We start from the raw sequence: 23,926 nt of genomic DNA, 5'->3' as shown, positions 1-23,926 counted from the left end.
CACAAGAAAGCCCGCAAACAGTTTGCTGAAGACAAGCAGTCCAAGAACATGGATTACTGGGATGCCCTGTGGTCTGACGAGACCAAGATAAACTTGTTTGGCTCAGATGGTGTCCAGCATGTGTGGCGGCGCCCTGGTGAGAAGTACCAAGACAACTGTATCTTGCCTACAGTCAAGCATGGTGGTGGTAGCATCATGGTCTTGGGCTGCATGAGTGTGGCTGGCACTGGGGAGCTGCAGTTCATTGAGGGAAACATGAATTCCAACATGTACTGTGACATTCTGAAACAGAGCATGATCCCCTCCCTTCGAAAACTGGGCCTCATGGCAGTTTTCCAACAGGATAACGACCCCAAACACAACCTCCAAGATGACAACTGCCTTGCTGAGGAAGCTGAAGGTAAAGGTGATGGACTAAACCCAATTGAGCACCTGTGGCACATCCTCAAGTGGAAGGTGGAGGAGTTCAAGGTGTCTAACATCCACCAGCTCCGTGATGTCATCATGGAGGAGTGGAAGAGGATTCCAGTAGCAACCTGTGCAGCTCTGGTGAATTCCATGCCCAGGAGGGTTAAGGCAGTGCTGGATAATAATGGTGGTCACACAAAATATTGACACTTTGGGCACAATTTGGACATGTTCACTGTGGGGTGTACTCACTTATGTTGCCAGCTATTTAGACATTAATGGCTGTGTGTTGAGTTATTTTCAGAAGACAGTAAATCTACACTGCTATACAAGCTGTACACTGACTACTCTAAGTTATATCCAAGTTTCATGTCTATAGTGTTGTCCCATGAAAAGATATAATGAAATATTTGCAGAAATGTGAGGGGTGTACTCACTTTTGTGATACACTGTATATACACTGATCAGCCATAACATTAAAACCACCTCCTTGTTTCTACACTTACTGTCTATTATATCAGCTCCACTTACCATATAGAAGCACTTTGTAGTTCTACAATTACTGACTGTAGTCCATCTGTTTCTTTTCATACCTTTTTAACCTACTTTCACCCTGTTCTTCAATGGTCAGGACCCCCACAGGACCACCACAGAGCAGGTATTATTTAGGTGGTGGATCATTCTCAGCACTGCAGTGACACTGACATGGTGGTGGTGGTGGTGTGTTAGTGTGTTTTGTGCTGGTATGAGTGTTTTTAAATACCGTGTCCACTCACTGTCCACTCTATTAGACACTCCTACCTAGTTTGTCCACCTTGTAGATGTAAAGTCAGAGACGATCACTCTCTGACTATTGCTGCTGTTTGAGTTGGTCATCTTCTAGACCTTTATCAGTGGTCACAGGATGCTACCCTTGGGGCGCTGTTGGCTGGATATATTTTTGGTTGGTGGACTATTCTCAGTACAGTCAGCACTGCTGTGTCTTATCTACTCATACCAGTACAACACACACTAAAAGACCACCACCATGTCAGTGTCACTGCAGTGCTGAAAATGATCCACCACCGAAATAATACCTACTCTGTGGTGGTCCTGTGGGGGTTTTGACCATTAAAGAACAGCATGAAAGGGGGCTAACAAAGCATGCAGAGAAACAGATGGACTACAGTCAGTAATTGTAGAACTACAAAATGCTTCTATATGGTAAGTGGAGCTGATAAAGCAAACAGTGTGTGTAGAAACAAGGAGGTGGTTTTAATGTTATGGCTGTTTATTTTAGTGACATCTGTGTGTACCTTGGTGTTACTGTGGTATGCTACACAGCACTTTTTTCCAGAAATCAGTGGGTCGTATTTTTGTTTCACTATTAAAGACTTGTTTTGGGTGTCACTATGCACATACTACTATACACGGCTTAAATCAGGCAGTTGTGTGAGCAGAAGGTTTGAAGTGGTCTCAGTAAAGCCTCTTCAGCTGTGTCCGGCTGTGAGAGCAGAAGGTGCGTGTGTGTTCTGAGAGGGATTTGTTGTGGGATGCATTGTTTTAACCCCTCTGTATAGACAAAGCATCTGTAACTGAGCAGTGCTTTCTGTATCATTGATAGGATCAACAGACTTAAATGCATCTGACAGCAGGCTTTTTGGCTTTTCTCAGAACTGGCGAACTGTCTTCGAGCTCCCACCATAACCATACACACTCCCATCAGCGGCTCTAGAAAATGTGACTGGTCTGTCTGTTACTGCCTGAAAGCACTAATGAAAGAAGAGCCGTACACTAGCTGGCCTGATAAAAGTTCTCAACTGGTTCAACATAAACAAACATTTAATAAATATTAATTATTAAGGAATTTCCTTTAATACTCGTAATGTCTAAAAACTAGATCTACATACGATAGTATCAGTTGAATGTTGTTGGGTGGGCAATCAAAATTGGGGCAGCTGTAACTATGACATGTTTTTTCCATTCACAACTGGTTTAACATAAACAAACATTTATTAAATATTAATTATTAGGAATTTCCCTAAATACTTGAAATGTCTTTAAAAACTTGATCTGCATACAATAGTATCAGTGTTCCAATGGGTGGGGGGCAATAAATATTGGGGCAGCTGTAACTAAGACATGTTTTCTCTGTTCACAACTGTTTCAACATAAACATTTAATAAACATTACATTTGTGCCAAATACTAAAAATTCAAGTGAAAAATCCCTTGGTTCAAATAAGTTTTGTTAACATAATTTTCAGAGGATGTCAGTGAATGTGTAACCTTCCCATCATTGTGTCTCCCTCCGATCACATTACCGTTTGCAGTTATTACCCATGCATGATCAGAAATAAGTTGCCAGTGCGGGGTTAACGAACGCTCAGGTGTTCTTCTCAGGTCTCTTCTTATATAGTGAGAATAGTGAGGATTATTTGTGAGTTTACTCAGCGCTGAACCATGATGCTAAGCAAAAGCATGAGGTTCTCATTTAGGATGTGAAAGCAATCACATGATTGATCCAAATAACGCGAACATGTGGATGTGCATGTGCGCATGGAACTGGGTGAATCTGTGGCGTAGTGTTTAATTAGCTAATCGTTTTAGCAAGGCATTCTTCATCAGTCATCAGTCTTGACCACATTAACTCCTGAAAACAGCAAACCACATGCTAAATCCTGTTATTGATTTGTATTTCACAAGCATAGGTATCCAAAAGGTGGCCAAAAGCCCTGTGAAAAGCTAATTATTGGTTGCACCACGTTTAGCAGCAATTAAGCTGCCAATTTCTTTATAATGTTTCTAATTGCTTTGAAAGAAAACAAACTCTTTTTTATATAAAATACACCTAGGCTCCTTCACATTACCCCAGCATTACCCCACCAGGACACTACCAGCTGGGATCCAGGGTTCGAATCCACATCTGATTTGTGGTAAAAACTGGGTGGGAAGGCATGGGCTATTCCACCGAATGGGTGCCATTTGTGTGTAGTAACTTGATTAAACTTAAAATTCATTGTTTATCTTTGTTTAACACTGAATCTGACACACACACTTAACTACTCAGAATGTGTTTTGGTCAATTTCAGGCAACTTTGTTTAATTTTCACAAGGTTTCTAAATGGAAGATGGTTGTATATGAGTAACAGGACTGAAACTGGCATGAAAGTTTGTTCTTCTGTACTCATAAATGGATACTGTTGATTTGAATAAAGCAGAGAGTGGCACTGCCGATCTGAAACAGCTAGAGTTTTCTGCCTGGCTGATTCTCTGGTTGAGAGAAAGACAGAGGGAGGGTTTCTGCTGAAGAGTGAGAGAGAGAAAAAAACAAAACTTTTGGTGAAGTGCCCAACATTAAAAAATTATTAGAATTATGTTTTTTTTATTTCCATTCTTACATGTAATTCTTTAAAATGTGATAGTTTTCAGATATTTTGATTTTCAATCCATCATGACTTCTCAATCATCAGGTGAACTACAGTTTTAATAGCAGCTGACAAAATATTGAGAAAAAAAAGATGAATTTCACAGCATTGTCTCAGCTTGTGTAGCAACAATGACACTGACAGGCTGAGTATCTCTGCTTTGGCCTTTTTTGGGGTCCTTTCTTTGGCTTATTCATGACACAAAGCAGCTTAAGCCCAGTAAAGCGCATTAGTTTGTGGCTGCAAAGGGAGAACCGAGAGCCACCGCTCGGACCCAAATGAGCAAAAGATGGAGCGATTTGTTAGGGCTTAAGAAAGCAGCTAAATGGAGAACTGAAAGGGAGGGTTAGCGAGAGGAGGGTGTTTTTCTCCACTGCTGTTTGTTTTAATCTGCTGCGCAACTCTTGAGCTAACTGGTCTGATTTGTGACATTTTATTCTAAACACACTGCTTTTTTCCCCCTCTTTTTTTCTATATTGGCTTGACCTAATTAACTAATCTGTGCTTTGAATTTCAATCGGGTCTGTGGATGGGAACCAGCAGGACTGGCTTTACCTCATTCAACAGTCTTCAAACACAGATGGTCGAATGTTTAACTAATTGTTAAAAGACTCCACAAAAGGAATTTAGCCATACACACAGTCTTCGGGGGTCAGGACAATACTGAGACATAAAGAGGACCAGAGGGACATGATACGCTTTTCTCTAATTCTGGATTCACAAAATCATTGAAATGCGTTGGGGGTAATTTGGGTCATTTGAGCTCTGTGTGCTGTAGAACGGTATGATATTTTAGGGATTGTTATAGCACGGTGAGGGTTTGCAGTTAGAGCTGCATGATAATTGCTATAATCATGAATTATTTTACCTTCATAATTGCTTAGAGAAAACAATGTACTACGCTTTATTATTAACACCATTTTACATTGTACATAATTTGTCAGTCTTACTATAAATTTTAAATACAGCCGTCCCTCAATATTCGGGTGTGCCACGTTCTCAGATTCTGTTATTTATGAGTTTGCCATAAATTATTATAGATTTGCAACATACTGTAAAAATCCTCAGACGATGTCTGTGTGTAAAGAAATGTTTTGGAAAAATATGTATGCTATTATTACATGAAATACATTTAATGTACACAGAAATTACATCCTTAGTCATGTGTTTATCTCGTGCTTTTTTTTTCATTGTGTGCAATTATTCCTAAATATCTGTGTAATCATGGTTCTAAGTCTTCTACTAGGGATTGTAGTGCAGCTGAAAGTGCTTCTAACAGGTCTTGCATCCCTAACCCCCAAATTTTGAGCAAGGAGTATATTTTAATTACTTTATGGCTACTGCAAAGTCTTAGTAATCGAAAAAATCTGTTGTCTACCATGGCACTCAGGTGACATAGCGCTAAGTACAACTAGCCCCTACCAGCTGGGAACCAGGTTTTAAATCACTGGCTATTGGTCAGTTGGTGTGTGGGGGTGAGGGGTTTGGCCAAGGCCCCACGGTGAATTGGCATCTTGTCCGGGGTGTGTTTCTGCATTGTGCCCAGTGATTCAGGGGAAACCTGAGCTACTATGACTCTGATAAGGAAAAGTGGTGGTAAAACCCGAAATGGAAATTACATGTTACATAAACCAATTTAGCTAGTAATTGGATCCACCAGTGAATAAAATTAAATATCTTTCTAATTCAAACATGAGCACAGTACAGAGTACAGTTTACTGTGAGCCCTATTAATAAGAGTAATTTTAGTAAGTACAGTCAACCTTTTTCAAGTATACAGGTATTTAAATCAATTAATAATTAATCACAGTGCACAAGAATACATAAAAATGACAACCAGAGGATCACCACCCATACTGAAACATTTTAAGATGCTGTGATTTATACAGTTATTTATACAGTTATCTCACTGCATGTCTGCATTGTTATTGTTTTCTTGAGTATGTAGAAATGTATTAAAAGAACCTAGACATTATTAATATGTACTAATGTATAAATTCCTCTCTTTGTCTTGCTCCAGAATCTGTGCTCCATGTGCAGCTTGCAAACAGTTCCGTCTGCTAAAACTGGTGATGTGGACAAACTCATCTTCAAAGAGACGGATAACGACCAAAAGGTGCAACCTGCAGTCGATGCACATAAATGCACTTTTTAAAGCTTCTCATATATAAGTTTTATGTTTATATGACACTGAGGTCTTTACAACCAGAACTTACAACAGACTTTATCACAGACTGGACTGAACAATGAAGAACTCCAATTATTTTTTGCTAGTTACTACTTTCAGTTAAATTAAATTTTGTGTTTGTATGATTTGTGTAAATCCTATTCATTTAAAGTATCCTCCAGGCCACCCAATGAGGATGGGTCCCTGCTGAGTCTGGTTCCTCTCGAGGTTTCTTCCTGTAATTTTAAGGGAGTTTTTCCTTGCCTCTGTTGCCCTCGGCTTGCTCAATAGGGTTTTTTTTGTCTGTTGGTCCTGGATTCTGTAAAGTTGCTTTGAGACGATGTCCATTGTAAAAGCACTATATAAAAAAATGTGACTTGACTTGAGGTATTTCCACACAGGCTTAATAACTGCACATCATTGTTTTTTGTGCTGATTTCATGAAAGCATCTATTGTTCATTTACGCAACTCTGAGAGCCAATTGTGTTAAATTGTTAAACAGTAATTTATTGGAACAAAAAAGACCAGGACGTTACTAGCAGGTCTTTCAAACTGTTATGATTAATCCACTATAGCAACCTCTAACAGGAACAGCCAAAAGGAGTAAGAAATAATAATGCATTCATGACGTTTGCATGCTAGTAATGAAGTAAAGCACATCAGCTACAGAGCTAGTTTCAGAGAATCCACTCTGCATCAGTACCACATCTCACCTTTACTTGATTGTTTTATAATTACTGCTTTCTTCGTCCTGCCTCTTTTATTCAGGGCTTAAACTCACCAGTGACTTGTTATTATGATTTTGGGGTCTGTTCAAAAACCTAGTGAGCTGCCTTGTTGTCGACTTCCTACCCAGGTAGCTGCAGAAGTACAGAGGATTCTAGTAAGACATTGTACTTATAAGGCAGATTATTTAGATGCACTACTTAGACTCCGTGTACTGAAAATGGTGAAACTGTCACTGACATGTCCGAGTTAGCTAATAAATGACACTTGTGCACTTTTATACAGATTAAAAATCAATGGGAATTTATTTAAATTTAAAAAGAACTCCATCTGCCATATTTGTCATTTTTTTGTTAGAAAAGTTGTGCCACACTGAATGCTGGGATTACCTTCACCGGTAAGGAAGCATCGGATGCTCCCTTGTTATTCAGGCAGTTAACAGCTTTAAAATAAGGCACCTCATAAGGCAGCATTTTAGGGCATTTAAAAATTCAAACAGCCTTCTTCTCAGGAGCGTAGGATGGCGTAAAATGTGTCTATGTAAAGAGCTCACTAGGTTTTCGAACAGACCCTTTATCTTTGTTATCTTGCCTCTTCATCCAGTCTTGATTAGTGTTTTCTCTTACAGGTTGTACTACATGTCGAGAAGAAGCTTTTTAACTACATTAACCAGGACGTTTTCCGGGAAAACAATGGAATACAGGTAAGCTTTGTGATTTTTTTATTTTGTGTAAATCATTTACATTTCTTTGTCTCTTTAAATGGATGGAATATGCTCCCTATATGGACGCTGCATGCTGTGTTCTGCTCAGATCATCAAAAAGACATCAAAGACATCGATCTAGTGCATCCACAGGCCTTTTTTATTACTCTTTAAACTCAAGAATTGCGAATTAGGCACCTCGTCTGAGGCATCTGATGGGTGGAGGCGTAAACGAAAAGTGATTTATGTACCTACACACGCTCACGCAGCCCTTCCTTAATATCAGATTGATTATTCAAACAGTCCAAAAGTGCTGGAATCAGTGCTGTGGTCTAAAGTGACCGGAGTGAATGGTCCTCATCTGTATGTGTTTGTCCAGACATTTAAAAATTATGTTTAGTTGTTGAGTTATTTAGTTTCTGTTTGTCTACATTGTAAAGAGATAGAGAGACAGACAGATAGATAGGAACTGGGTTTGATTCTCAGCTCTGGTCCGTGTCCATCAGGGGTTTTGCATGTTCTCCCAATGCATGAAGGTTCTCTTTAGTTACTCCTACCAAAATATTTTGAAGACAGACTGGTGGTTCTAAAATGCCCATGGGTGGAATGAGTGAGTGAGTGGATGGGTGAGTGAGTTTGTGGGTGAGTGGGTAAATGGGTAAATGAGTGAGTAAGTAAATAAATGGGTAAGTGAGTAAGTGGGTGGGTGAGTAAGTGAGTGGGTGAGTGAGTAAATGAGTGGGTAAGTGAGTAAATGAGTATGTGGGTGGGTGAGTGGGTGAGTGAGTAAATGGGTGAGTGAGTAAATGAGCAAGTGGGTGAGTAAGTGGGTGGGTGAGTAAGTAAGTGGGTGAGTGAGTAAATGAGTGGGTAAGTGAGTAAATAAGTGAGTGGGTGAGTGAGTAAATGAGTGGGTAAGTGAGTAAATGAGTAAGTGGGTGGGTGAGTGGGTGAGTGAGTAAATGGGTGAGTGAGTAAATGAGCAAGTGGGTGAGTAAGTGGGTGGGTGAGTAAGTAAGTGGGTGAGTGAGTAAATTAGTGGGTGAGTGAGTAAATGAGTTAGTGGGTAAGTAAGTGAGTGAGTGGGGGGGGAGGGGGTGAGTGAGTTAGTTAGAAACCCACGCGGACAGTGGAGAACATGCAAACCCCACACAGACAGGACCCATGTTTAACTGCCTGGCTGGGGAATCAAACCCAGACCCTTCTTGATGTGAGGTGAGAATTGTATTTTATTTTTTCAAAATGTTTGATAGTGGGATTGTAATAACACAGCTGAATGTGTGCTTATATAGACACAGACTGTATAGATGAAGGTGTGAGTGTGAGTGTGTGTGTGTGTGTGTGTGTGTGTGTGTGTGTGTGTGTGTGTTTCACATCAGTGGCATCTGCACTAAGATAAATGATGCGATGGCTCATGAGAGATCATCTAATGGTCATGTTCTAGTTAAACACACTGTCTTATGAGCCTTAGAAACAAACTACCTTTCCAAAACGACAAATGTCCCTCTCCCCCCCTCCCTCCCACCAAAAAAAATTAAATAAATAAAAATCTATAGCATCCTTCATCAACTACTAGACTTGTACCAGCTTGACAGAAATTTAATTCGAGGCAGCTCTCGAAAATAATTATTGTGTTTTGAAAGGAGTAATCATTGGTGGGGACATGATTGAATGTGTCCATGCCTATTGACTTTTGCTATGATTAATATCTTTGTTTAGTCGATATTCCCATCGAAATTGTGTAATTGATTATCCGGGTGGCTGTCAGGCGCTCAGGATGGAGCGCTCTGATGAGGATTTGGGAAGATTAAATTTTCCGGGACCACTGCATCGTGGGGGCACTGGGCCTGCTGCCGGTGGGGGGGAGGGTCTGTCTGTGTGTGTGTGTGTTAGTATGTGTACCAGCCAGCCGAGGCGTTCGGCAGCCGAGGGACGTACTTAGCGTGTCTCCCCTCCCCTCGCTCGATCGCTCATCTTCCTATCGATTTTGTTTTAGTATCTCTTTATTGTAACTTTATCTGCTGTAGTTACCGGCCGCTGGGACGGGAGGAAAGAGAGTGCGGGGAGGGAGTAGTGGCTCGAGTGATGAACTTTTCTGTCAGGCACCCCACGCTTCTGGTGTCCTCGGACAGCACATTTTTCAAACCACAAGAGTTTTTAATAGTCCAAATAAATAAATAACATGGTCCTTGTGCTTGGGTTTGTCCATATTTTTCCTGTCGGGCGGCGCTAAGCATCCGAGCCCAGCGTTCTGGAAACAGACGTTAGACACAATGAGCATTTAGCACTACGTACAATCACTCCACCCAACAATTGTACTTATATTTGATAACATAATTGATCATACCTAAATTAACGTATATTTTTCCCTTTCCATTGGCTGCTCCCTTATTTAGGGGTTGCCACAGCAGATCTGATCCGCGTACCAGACATGGAACAGTTATTACCCCAGATATCCTTCCTGGCGGAATCCTCCTATTTCTATATGTCTGGGCTTGGAACCGGCATCATGAACTCACTGACAAGTGCGCCTCACAGTGGCTAGGCTGTATCAGCCGCCCTCTTGGACATTTGCCGGTCATGGCCATGAAGTTGCCGACCGGCTGATAGCACTGCCGAGATTCAAACACTGGATCCCCAGATCTCAGTAGTAGTGGGCACACCAAACCAGCACACTAACCTACACTGCTCTTGGAGAATGCCTAGGATCCTCACCATTTGGAAAATGCAATATACACTTTTTGGCCAAAGTTTGTGGACACCCCTTCTATCTATAAAAATAAGGTGTTCCCATTACTTACAAGTATATACTTACAGGACTGAGCTTATTGAGGGGAAGTGAGCAGTGGTGCACAGTGCATGGGTAATGGTGGCTCAGTGGTTAATGTACTGGACTACTAATCAAAAGGTTGCCGGTTCAAGCCTTAACACTGCCACAGTTGGGCCCCTAAGCAAGGCCCTTAACCCTCAATTGCTCAAACTGTGTTCAGTCATAACTGTAAGTCGCTTTGTATAAAAGCGTCTGCTAAATGCAGCAAATGTAATGGGCTAATACTGATATTTATTTTTATTTGTTCTAGCCACACTTATTACCTACAGGTACATACAAAACCCTGTTCCTATTTCAGCATGACTGTGCACAAAACAAGACCCATAAAGTCCTGCTTTGATTAGTTTGTAACGAATTAAACATTAAACATACAAATTCTCTTTTTACTTAGTGTCTAAATCCCCACAGAGATGCTCCAAAATCTTCTGAAAAAAGGTTGAGAAGCTCCTGGGTTCAATTCTCAGGTGGAGCAGGAGTAGTTTATATAGTCTCATTTGTTTGAAGTTTGCATGTTCTTCCCATGTCTGTGTGGGTTTACTCCTATAGTATAAACACATGCAGTCAGGTTAATTGAAGGTACTTAAACTGGCATAGGTGTGTGTGTGTGTGTGTGTGTGTGTGTGTGTGTGTGTGTGTGTGTGTGTGAGTGTGTGTGTGTGTCATATAATAGACTGGTGACCTGTCCAAGGTATTTTCTGTCATTCGCAAGATGAATTGTACCCACTGTGACCCTAAATAGAATAAAGCAGTGGTAAAACACTCACTCACTCACTTTCTCAACCGCTTATCAAATCAGGGGGGCGCGGGTGCTGGAGCCCATCCCAGCCTCTCAATGGGCGCAAGGCACACAGTAACACCCTGGACGGGACACCAGTCCATTGCAGGGCAGACACACATACACACACATTCACCTGTAGGGCAATTCAGTGTCTCCAATTAACCTGACTGCACGTTTTTGGACTGTGGGAGGAAACTGGAGCTCCCAGAGGAAACCCACACAGACATGGGGAGAACATGCAAACTCTGCACAGAAAGGACCCGGACTGCCCCGCCTGGGGATCGAACCCAGGATCTTCTTGCTGTGAGGCGACAGTGCTACCCACCGAGCCACCGTGCTGCCCCAGTGGTAAAACAAACAATTAATGAATGAATAAATAAATGTATTTATTTGATCTACTGCCTCTTTTATATAGTTTGATTGGACTGCTTAAAATTATAAATCCTTAAATCACAAGCACTCAGTTAAGAGATGGATTAGATTTTTATTTTTATTCATTTGTCTCACTTAATAACTATATAATGAATTTGTAACATGATTGAGCTGCTTTTTTGTTCCTTCCAGTTGAGTTGTGACTGTATATTGCTTTGACACAAACTAATGAATACCTCGTAAAAGTTGGGGGCTGCTTTAGCTCTGCAATGAAGGCAAAGTGTGCGACGTAAAAATAAAATTAAATGACCTTTCACCCAGCTCTTATTGATGGCGTTTAATGGCGGCCAATGTTGTCATGGCCGTATTTGACAAAGTATAAATCAAAGCACAATTATGGCGAGAGACGTAGCGTGAGCTGCTAGAGAGCCAGGGGACGCCCGGCTGTGTAGTCTTCCAGAAAAGCTCGACTCCGGGGTAATCGAAGCCGCCGTGATTTACGGTGCTGGGCTTATTGAGGGGAAGTGCACCATTTTCAGCTATTGCTAATGTTTATTTTTATTTTTCGTGGCACTTCTTCATCTGGGTCGTTGTCTCATATGTGACCCTGTGATCTCCTTAAAGCCCTTTCAGCCTCAAGGTCAGTGGTAGCTGATAAACTGCGCAAGCCTCATAACACAGCAGCAATGAACTTGGACAAGGCTCAGTTTTTATTGCTCGGCTATCAGACTGACGGATCATTCAGCTTAATTGTGCCAAGATGAAATGTAGTGTGAAATTTTAGTTCTAGGGTTCTTTCTAGGGGTTTTCAGACTGTCCCTTTGCTGTGATATTCTTAATACACTTAAACCAACTCATCACACCATTATACACCAATCAGCCATAACATTAAAACCACCTCCTTGTTTCTACACTCACTGTCCATTTTATCAGCTTCACTTACCATATAGAAGCACTTTGTAGTTCTACAATTACTGACTGCTTTGTTAGCCCCCTTTCATGGTGTTCTTCAATGGTCAGGTCACTCTCCCAGTACCACCACAGAGCAGGTATTATTTAGGTGGTGAATCATTCTCAGCACTGCAGTGACAATAACATGGTGGTGGTGTGTTAGTGTGTGTTGTGCTGGTATGAGTGGATCAGACACAGCAGCGCTGCTGGAGTTTTTAAATACCATGTCCACTCACTGTCCACTCTATTTGACACTCCTACCTAGTTGGTCCACCTTGTAGACGTAAAGTCAGAGACGATCGCTCATCTACAAAGTGCTTCTATATGGTAGTGGAGCTGATAAAATGGACAGTGAGTGTAGAAGCAAGAACGTGGTTTTGTTATGGCTGATCGGTGTAGCATGACTTACCCAATTGCCCAAAACGTTTCTAGACCACTGTGCCAATTTCTACTTATCAAGCATTGGTGATGCCTTATTTAAACCATTTTGAGCTTGTCCACTGCAAATGGCTGGTTCTTGGATGTGAAACGGGTTCAAATCCATCACTAAGTGTTAAGTGTTCCTGCTATGGTAATGTTGGAGTTTGTGGACAGCGATATAAGTTTTTAACTTCATACACAGCAATACAAAAGTGCTTTCTGCTGGCTGTGCCACTGAGCGTTAGGCTTAAAACAATACATAATATTAACAATAGTGACTGTTAGTGTTTAGTTTAATGCAGAATTGAGCCTCCCTTCCTAAGCAACACAGATGACCCCACACATTGTCCATCCTGAGTGTCCTTCTCGGCCGTGCACAGAGCTGGTTACACGTATGCATTCAAGCATATTGTTTACATATTGTAAATCTGTTTGTGTGACTCTGACTCTGGTACTGTGATGGATGCATCTTATTTCCCCTCCTGAACCACCAAGACAAGTGAACACGCCACCGCCTGCACTAATACACTGCTCAAAAAAACGAAGGGAACACTTAATCATCACGATATAACACAGAGTCGATTAAATTGTGAATTAAATTTACCAGCTTAGCTGCCAATGAATGACAACAGGTGCACTGGATAGGCAACAGCAAGACAACCAACAAACAGGGAATGGTTTTGGGCATCATGGCCAAGGTGGTGGCCACATACAATTACTGTGTCTTTGTCTCTACTGGTAGTAGAGTGCAACTGGTAGGTTGCACAGGTAGTCCAGCTTCTCTATGTCCATATGCGTGTCACAAGAAAGTATGTGTCTACCAGCACAGTTTTAAGAAAATGGTGAAGATACCAGGACACGGGATGAAGAGGAACAGGAGGTGCACTTCCAGAGCCCTACAAAGTCACTTCCAGTGTGCTACTGGTGTGCATGTTTCTGACCAAACTGTCAAAAACAGACTCTATGAGGGTGGCATGAAGGCCCGACATCCTCTAGTGGGACCTGTGCACACAGCCCAGTACCCTGCAGCTTTATTTGCATTCGCCAGAAGGTCACCAGAGAACACCAGAGTTGGCAGGTCCATCATTGACACCCCATACACTCCTGAGAGAACACTGAGCACATGAGACAGATGTGAAAGAGTCTGGAGACTCTTTAATGTGGTGAAAGTAAAGCAACCTACACCTTCATCCAGCATGACCGGTTTGGCGGTGGGTCAGTGGTGCTCTGGGGAGGCACAACCTCCATGTGAAAGCCAACGGTACCCTGAGTGCTCTTATGTACCAGGATTAAATCCTTAGAGCCATTGGGTTCCTCCTGGTGCAGGACAATGCCTTGCCTCATGTGACCAGAGTTTGTAGGCATTGCCTGTATGACAGAGGCTTTAAGGCTATTGACTGGCCCTAACATTCCCCAAACCTGAATCCAATTAAGAACTTCAGCAACAACATGTATCAGTGCATCTGATGCCACCAAGTAGCTCCACAAACTGTCCAGAAGCTTAGTGATGCCCTAATACAGGTCTGGTCTGGTAGAACACCATCTGCTGTCTCATCAGGAGCATGCACAGATGTTCTACGGAGTGCATGTAAGCATGTGGGGGCCATACTCACAGTTGCATTGTGAGTGGATCAAGATGTGATGATCATTTTGGTTTCCATTGACTGTCGTTACGTCATTTTATTCTCCACAAATTACACAATTTATATCAGTAATTATTTCAAACTTAAATTTGCTGTTCATCGAGATTCAATGTGTGAATTTGTATGTGCAGTGTGATCATAATACATAACCACAGCATTTAGTAACATCGCTGATCAACAAAACAATCATGCAGATGGATACATGAGCATTTATTTTGCAGTGAGCTGTCAGATCAGAGTCGAGGCAGTGATGCAGGTGTCAGTTGTACCTGTTGGTCTCTTTCATAATTAATGTGTACACACACTGGCTAATTATTCTGCTCGGCTTTGATTAATGACTTTATTCTGTCTCCGTCATGCCTGCATCTAAGACGAGAGCACAACTCCCTCTGAGGCTGTACAGCTGGGAGGAGGCATGATTGATGAACACACACACACGCACACACACACACTAGTGTGAGGAAAAGCACTCACCGTCATGCATGTTCACGGAGACCAGTTCAAAGGACACACACACAAACACATAGGTTTAAATACAAACTTAGGCAGAAGTTAAAATCCTCCAGATAAAATTTCAGATTCCAGCTCCACCTACCATATAGAAGCACTTTGTAGTTCTACAATTACTGACTGTAGTCCATCTGTTTCTCTACATGCTTTGTTAGCCCCCTCTTATGCTGTTCTTCAATGGTCAGGACTCTCCCAGGACCACCACAGAGCAGGTATTATTTGGGTGGTGGATCATTCTCAGCACTGCAGTGACACTGACATGGTGGTGGTGTGTTAGTGTGTGTTGTGCTGGTATGAGTGGATAAAACACTGGAGTTTTTAAACACCTCACTGCTGGACTGAGAATAGTCCACCAACCCAAAATATATTCAGCTGATAAAATGGACAGTGAGTGAGTGTAGAAACAAGGAGGTGGTTTCAATGTTATGGCCAATCAGTAATCAGTGTATATATATAAGTCACAGAATTTTATCTGATTTTATTTGATCTTCGTTCTTGTGCCTTTATATATTCTGATATTATTTTATGTAATTATGCAAACTGATACTAAAGTGGTTAATCAGATCCTGGAATATCAACAATCTGCTGATGTTTTTATTCGTACCAGCTTACACTTACAGCACAAAATGGCCCACTGGCTTTGGAACCATGACCATTTTCTCATCCTCTTCTGCAAAAATATGTTTCCATAGTCCATGAAATGTCTTGTTTTACATTTTTCTCTTGTTTTTTCAACAGCTGTTAGAGTTTGACAAGGAGCTGGCTTTCTTTAAAGATCTAAATGAGCTGGGAATCTCCTTTCCTCCCAGGTATGACCTTATTTCTTAACTTCCTATATCTTTTCTTTAAACTCCACCTCCACTAGAATGGGTGACATATAGTTACATGGGTCTTGGTACTTGGGTTTAAATCAACCGTCTACTTACTGTCTGTAAAGAGTTTGTCATGGTCCTTCCAAAAACTCATAGGATGCAAATTGTTTATTCTAAATTGCTCCTGTGTGTGTGTGTCCGCCCGTCCATTTGTGTGACTAAGTAAGTGACTTAGATTTTGGCTGCACCAGATGCACCAAAATTTTAATCAGGGAAATAATCATTAATATTAATTAATAATTAATTAAAATACTATAGATATTCTGGTATGATATTGTAGAGCTGTTACTAAGATTTATTTACAGCAGATTTTCTTGTATTCAGACATCTTGATATTTTTTACATTTTATTGCATTGTAAATTGTATTTAAAATTTTTGCTAATTGATCTACGATTAATCTACACTTATTTTCCCATAATGACAAAAACTAAAATTTCTTATTTATGTAAGAATTCAAACCCTATACTGACATATACTCAAGGCCCATGGTGGCAGTTACAGCTGGATATACCTAAACATTCTTTTCACATTCAGGATTTGGGCAGTTTACCCCAATATTCATGCCAGATGTTCTCGAGGTTTATTAGACTGAATGGCAAGTGTATATGAAGTGCAATCTTCAGGTCTCTCCAAAGATTCTGGCTAGAGTTTAGGTATGGGCTTTGAGTGGGCTACTTAAGGACATTTAAGGACTTTGCCCCAAAGCCACTTCAGTGTTGTTTTGGGCAGTGTTGGGCAGTTTATCCCAATATTCATGCCAGATCCTCTCAAGATCCATTTTATTGAATGGCAAGTGTATATGAAGTGCAATCTTCAGGTCTCTCCAAAGATGCTGGCTAGAGTTTAAGTATGGGCTTTGAGTGGGCTACTTAAGGCCTTTGCTCCAAAGCCACTTCAGTGTTGTTTTAGCTGTATGCTTTAGGTCATTGTCGTGTTGAAAGGTGAACCTTAAACTGTAATTACTAGAAGCCGAGACTTGTCACAGTGGCCTTAAACCTTCATACTTATTATCTCTCTCTCTGGAGGTACCTCAGATGCTTTATTAAGTTGGTAAGGTTATTTCTCTGAAACCTCTGCTACACATGTCCAGTAAATAAAGAATGTAAAGGTTCACCCTGACAAGTTGACAAAAAGCCTTTATTCATTGCTCGACTGTCTGAAACACATTGTTGTCCTGAACTCTTATAGGATTGTGAGTGTTTAACCAGTTTCCGTTGTCTGATGTATATATATTTCCACTGATATCTGTCATTGATATGGACAGACACCAGAGCCAGACCCCACTCCCGTGCTTCTGAGCTAACATGCGCTTCCTCATCTTTTGCCCGGTTGTGTTCATGTGAGGCAGAACAGCATGAATATTCTATTGCAGCCGTTCTCTTCTTGTCCTCTTCCTCAAACAAATGAATGTACAATTAGGCCTTTGAGAAAGGCGGCAGGGGGCCAGCAGTTCCCAGCGCGCCGGCCCGGAGCATCGCACCGCTAATGGCGCTTGACCTTTGGCATCGGCGCTGACTCAATCAGTGTAGATAATGAAATGCTGTAATCAAACAATAATTACTTGATAAACTGCTCCACTGGCTGGTGGAAGGAGGGGCGGCGAGGGGTGCGAGCACGAGCGGGTATGTGCGCGTTTTTAACCGACTGTGTCTTAATCAGCCGACTCCATTTACATGGCTTTGCATAAGTGACAGGTGGATTTATTGGGCTTTTACACTCGGTGACTTTTGCTCTCATCTGTCTTCTGTATATATACCTGATTCTTCTGGCGCGCCGTGAGAAATGGAGACCCGCGAGCAGCTGATGCAAATGATTCTCTCGCGCCGCCGCCCATGATGAATTTGAAAATCCGAATCCATTAAAGAGTATATAAAATTTGATTCGATGCAGGTAGTGTCTGCTACAAGCCACATTATTGTAAGAGGTGAAAGAAAAGACAAGGCTTGGTTAAACTTAAACAGGTCACACACACACACACTCACACACACAGAATTTCCTTCCCCTGTCAAATACGCCTTGTGCTTCATGAGCAATCAAGCACTCAGTGATTGTTCTCCACATGGACAGCCCTGAAACACCCCTGACCATCTGTGGGGTTATTGCATGAAGCCATGGAAGGATGAGCACGCACACACACACACACCCATAGATAAACACACTCTTCTCAATCACCTTAACACTTTTCTCTCACCCCTGACAGCTTTCCTACACTTTACACTTCCACTCTTTGTGATCTCAGTTATTTACTTTTTACCTACTTATGAATAATCATTTATAAGGGTGTGAACAGACTGTAGTTCCATTAATTTACAAATGTAAAAGGACTTTTATTTTCTTAATCTTTGCCTTAATTGTGACACTTTACTTAAGGCTTGTGTTTGTAGGGTTACGTAGCCTCTAACGCTCCTTAGCCTTTTTGACAACTCAAATACACTTACATAAAGATGCATAAAGGCTTATTACAACAGGCATCAAGTATCTTTATGATGGCCTTGGTTAATTTTTAATCTCTGTGTGTAAGTGGTGTCAATGTGTGTGTGTGTGTGTGTGTGTGTGTGTGTGGACAAATTAATAGAAACTTACTACAAAACATTATAAAATATGAGCTATTTAGAAATAATGCCATACAAGAAACAATTAAAAATGGTTTATAAAATGATGCTAAAGCATTTTTCAAGGTATAAAAGATTTAGAGACCAACTTCATAGTCTGCATTGCAAAGCATTCAGTAAATATGTATTAATACTTAGTACTGATGAATAGAGGTGCCATGAAAGGTTTTTTACTTCATTTTAGTGTTCATTACCCCACTCTTGAATAATTTTGAAAGTATGTATTGGGTTCATTATCATTCTGGAATATGAAATTGAAGAAAGAAACTTGGCTGGTGCAAGACCACACAAAGCAATATTTCATTTTGATGGTTTCCACCAGCTGCTCATACCATAGTAAATCGCCCAAGGTACATACCAGTTGCCAGTCAGACTGTGGGTTAAAACACCCCTTGGCTTTCTTCAAACCAAAATCCATCCAAATATACCTATTAAGTAAATATGTTAAAGGTTAAATTGTATTCCTCCAATAAAAGTTTTACGCCCGCGCCGCTGACATTTCGAACTTGTCAGTTCTAAACTCCATCCGACTGGGCTGGGCGGCTATATGAACCACAATTGGCTTGTTGTTCATACAGGGAGGGTATACCTGTATAGGAACCTCATATCTTCGTACACAAAGCTGATCCGCATATGAACTCACCTTGTGCGTGTGAAAAGATGCAGTCGGCTGCTGCACATGTGTCGGAGGGGGCGTGTGTTAGTTCACTCTCCTCAATTGGGGCAGAGGTCAGCACCAGTAGAGAGGAAGCATAACACAATCGTCAGGTCGCTGTACAGTTCACACTACACAACTGGATCTCTTGTAATCAGGAGCCTTTTAAGTCAGTGTGGCTTTCACACTACACAACTGATTGGCGATAGGGGGTTTCACACTACACCATCTATCACCAGCTGGAATCGCAGGCATTGGTGTTATGTTTTGTAGAGAAACAAAAGGTCAGAAATACTGTAAAACTTGTATGTGTGCGGATGTATTCTGATATAAACTATATTATGCCCCTGTCCCACCTTTTTACAACTCCTCCCCTGCATTTCCCCTCACACCGTATCTTGCGTTCTCATTGGCTGTTCGACATAGCACTCATTGCCAGTTGGGTGACTCATATCCAGATATTTGACATGCTAGACATATTTCTTCATATATCTTGGCGAACTTGGATGGAGTTGTCGAGTAGTTCACACATATCGATTGAGAATAGAGTTTCGATCGCCAAGCAAACGGCGAGTTGCTCCCGAGCCGGCAAATCTAGCGCCGACCAGACGGCGAGCGAAAATCAGGGCAAAAATCGTGTAGTGTGAACTAGGCATAAGTAAGCTTTGACTTGCAACCACTGGTCCTCTTTTCCAGTGCCGTTTTTCTATATTTGCATATTTTCCTAAAAATGTTAGCTAACTGTCCAATTGTTTTGGCTTATTCCCCTGTGTTGTTTGTAATCGCGATTGTCACTTTAACTTTAAGCTCATATAGCATTTTGACAGCGCTGTTTGTGAGTATGAGTGAGGTCCGTCTAAGGTCAATGCGATTTGCTTAACCCTCGCGTAAATTCCCGTCTAGAGTCTGTCCACTCCAGGGCCGCAGCGTACATTCCCTCTGTGGGTCAAGGCTGCTCTCATCCTCATAACACTGACACCTCGAAGCAACAGACATGTGTTCTAGTGCCTGTCTGTTCACTCTCAATGTGTGAGTTTTTGTTTTTAAGAATGTGGTACCTAGTGCACATTCACAGAGCGGGCACTACACAGGAGTGCGTGTTTGTTTGGGCATTGACGAGGCTAAGCACTGAGGCGTGAGAGTGTGGAATTTGGCCCTCACTCGCCAACGCTAGACTTGGAGCCAGACCGACTGCGCCAATCATCTATAAAACAAACGGATTCACATAAACACGTATTCATTTATTCTCGCAAAGGCATTTTGCATCCTCGTATTTATATGTGGGGATTAAAAAAATTCAGCCTCGTGGTTGAGCACACACAGAGTAACAGTATTTGAAACAGCTCAGTTTTATCCAACATGAAGAAAAAGGGGAAAATATGAAACTACAGCCATACTGCCTAGATCAAGCTCCACCTGAACTAATTCAGCTAAATAGAAGGGCATTTACTAAACTAATTACCATCATCCTGACTGTAAAACATGGTTGTAGTATTATGTTATTATGTGGCTTATTAACAGCAAGTACTGTTCAAGTACTTTTTACTATTTTGTTTATGCACTTTTTCTCCCAAGTTTAGCATAGCCAATTAGTCTTCTGCTGAATGGGACCCAGATTGCATCTGAGGAGGGTGTATTTGCCTGACACAAGCTCCCTCTGATGCGTGCACAGTCTAGTCTCACTTTGGGCTACTAACCCGGGTCCTTAAACAACCCCCACAGCCTTTTAGTCCGGTCTTTAACCACACAGCAGACTAGTGGGCAATTTTGTCTGCTGCAGGCACTGACAATTGTGCCTGCTAGTGGGCGCCCAGCTGACTGGTAGCAGAGCTGAGATTTGATATTTGAGAGAGTTGAGAATCCCAGCGCTGGTGTGCTAGCGGAATATCTCGCTGTGCCACCTGTTAAACTGATTTAAGTTGTAGGTTGTGACAATTATTCCTGAGACGAAATATTAAGGGAACAGGATGAGTGGCTGAAATGATTAGTTTGATTGGCTGTCGGCTCAGATAACAAATCCTGATACGTCAGACATGGGAGGAAATTGAAAAAGGAAATGAGTTAATAAGTAACCTAAAGTTCAAAGTCTCCAGAACCTCTCTGCTGTACTGACGCATGCCGGTACTGTATGAGTACGTTATTTCACAGCCATGCCAGCGTAGTAATTTTGTTATTGCTGTTATTAGTATGCCGTAATGACATATTCTGATTGATTTACAGGGAGTGCAGTTAGCTCAGAAGTTGTATGATTTTATTGTAGTCTTCTCTACGTAAAATCAATAGTGAAATTGAATGGGCGATTTGGCCGGAGGGAGTTCAGAGGACAATAAGAAACTATAGGAAGCAGTTTCCATTCATTCCCACGCTAACTAAGTTACTGGAAATAGACACGAAAGAGAGAGATGATCGACCTGGGGAAGCCACTATTTCTTATTACTAATACAAAGAACCCTTTACAGAGAGACAGAGAGAAAAGTGGAGGAAAGGGTTTGTGAATACGGACATAAAAATATATGTTTTAGTGCACTGTTGGCTCCAGTTCCATGTGCTTTTGTTTGCCAAGTCTAGACTGGCAGGCTTGATCCCAGGGTTCAGGTCGTAAGGTGAGGGCAGGTGGGTCAAAGGTGAACTAATGTTATGTCTTCACTACTTACTGAGAAAAGAAAAGAAATGAGTGGTGTTAAACTTAACACTACAATTTCACGTACATCGCTTAAAATACACAGCTCCATGAGGATGAAGTACTGAGTGACCACTTGGGGGAAAGGGCAGGAGTAGCATGTAGCTTAGCTGAGGTGCATTCATGGGACAGAATGAATTGGAGGTAGAAATTGGTTTAATAAATTTAGCATTTGCTCATCTGAATTTAAGGGGCACTGCTGGGCAGCAGGAAGGGTTGTAATACTATTACCAAGTGTTTTTTGGTTTAGTCTCAGTTTATTTTATAAGGTTTATAAGGTTTTTCGACAAATCCTGACTCTGCCAAGCAAGGCCCTTAACCCTCTCGGTTCCAGGTGGCACCATACAAGGCTAACCCTGTGATCTCACCCCTTATTTCGAACAAGCTGAAACATGCAGAAAAAGAATTTCATTATTCTATACCCATGTACATGTACATAAAGGCATTTTATAGTTTACGTTGTGTGGCATCCTGGTGCCATCTCTTCTGTAAAAGATGCCCACATGCCAGGCAATTATTATTATTTAATATTATTATTATTATTATTTCTCCCTACTTTAGTGCATCCAATTGCTCGATTGCGTTATGCTTCCTCTCCACTGATGCCGATCCCCGCTCCAATTGAGAAGAACAAAACTAACACATGGCCCCTCCGACACATGTGCAGTAGCCGACTGCATCTTTTCACCTGCGCTAGGCGAGTTCATATGCGGATCAGCTGTGAGTACGTAGAGCCACACCCTGATCAACACGCTTTTTCCCCGTCTCTGTGCAGGGGCCATCAGTCAGCCAGCAGAGGGCGTAACCGCATCAGCCATGAAAGAGTCCCTATCTGGCTTCCAAACCCTGTATGAACAACAAGCCAACCGTTGTTCATGTAGGCGCCCAGCCCAGCTGGATGGCAGAGCTGAGTTATGAGTTCTGACTATGAGTTCTGACCCCCCCCCCCCTCCCGGCTATTGTTATTGACATAAACTATTTGTATGGTTTGTGGCAACAATTTGAGGAAAGTCCTTTCCTTCTCCAGGTTAATAAATACAAAAGACCTGTGGTAGCTTGCATAAAGCCCTGACCTCAAATCTCTTTTTTCCAACATCAATGCCTGATCTGACAGATGCTCGTACCACATGGGAACAGATTCCTACAGATACACTTCAAAATGTTGTGGAAAGAATTTGTAGAACAGAATAGACTGATATGACATTCTTAAACTGAGAGCTAACACTATACTTATGCACATTGTCCTGGTATAGGATGTCCAACTAGCTCATGGTTGTGTCCATATACTTTTGGCCATATAGTGTATCTTACATAAGCACTGTAAAACGTGATATAAGCACTATATGTGCAGTCTGTATGTGCACTGTGTTTTGTGGCAGTGAAACGCTTATACAGGGGGGTGATGTCAGCATTCCAGTTGTTCCTTTCCAGTTGTGTGACAGTCCAAGTTCCATCCATCTCTGTGCTCTCATGCCCCTTCCCCCAATTCCCACCAGTCTCTCTGTACTAAATATCACATCACCAGTTTGGATGGGCCACTCTCTGCTGTGAATCAGATGCACTGTGGATGTGAATGCCTGTTCTGAAGAGTGCAATTTATTCTCTTCACCAGCACGTTCAAATGTCTCTTTCTACTCCAGAGAAATGATCTTAATCAAGCTGAATAGACGTGATATTTAGCAGAAAGATTACAAGGAGACATCGTTTGGACTATTGTCCTCTCGCATCTGGTCTTCCAGCAGCTATTGAATGACATTGTTCAACCCTGAGTGGCATCATGGTTGTTTTTACAGTCCGTGAAGGGCATGAAGTCATTTATATGCCCGGCAGTGGCATGTTTGGTTAAATGGACATGAGTGTGTATGAATCAGTCTCTTTATTTGAATGACACTGAAGGGAAAGCTTTGTTTAAGAACACAGCTGGTGGGGAAAGGTTAATGTCAAGCAGCTACATTAGCTTGGCTTTGTTAAGTGTACTCATGGCCTTACAAGAGCTCTTTATGGGGAAAGATCATAAAATAAATAGTATGTTGGTAGTAAAAGCGATTAAAATTGCTTTACTTAAAATATTGTTAAATAATAAATTGTGTAGCATTATTAAATGCACCAGTCATTCAATTTCTTCCCTTTTGTTTTGACAGAACCAGATACATAAACTTCTATATGCCATCCCCCTCAAATATCTTCACCT

The 23,926-nt window shown here is 41.5% G+C and overlaps 1 protein-coding gene across 1 annotated transcript in view; it reads left to right on the top strand.

Moving 5' to 3' along the window:
* Positions 1 to 23,926, top strand: part of LOC134314261 (inositol polyphosphate-5-phosphatase A-like) — a 227,699-nt gene that overhangs the window by 191,140 nt on the left and 12,633 nt on the right. Inside the window, exons 10-12 of the mRNA XM_062994820.1 lie at positions 5,835 to 5,930; positions 7,337 to 7,411; positions 15,654 to 15,724. Of these exons, the coding sequence (XP_062850890.1) occupies positions 5,835 to 5,930; positions 7,337 to 7,411; positions 15,654 to 15,724 (242 nt within the window). The remainder of the gene's footprint in view (positions 1 to 5,834; positions 5,931 to 7,336; positions 7,412 to 15,653; positions 15,725 to 23,926) is intronic.

This window comes from Trichomycterus rosablanca, chromosome 5 (assembly GCF_030014385.1).
Source record: "Trichomycterus rosablanca isolate fTriRos1 chromosome 5, fTriRos1.hap1, whole genome shotgun sequence".
In the NCBI taxonomy this organism is placed as follows: Eukaryota; Metazoa; Chordata; class Actinopteri; order Siluriformes; family Trichomycteridae; genus Trichomycterus; species Trichomycterus rosablanca.
Note: the sequence above shows the minus strand (reverse complement) of the source record. Positions and strands in the feature narration are given on the sequence as shown.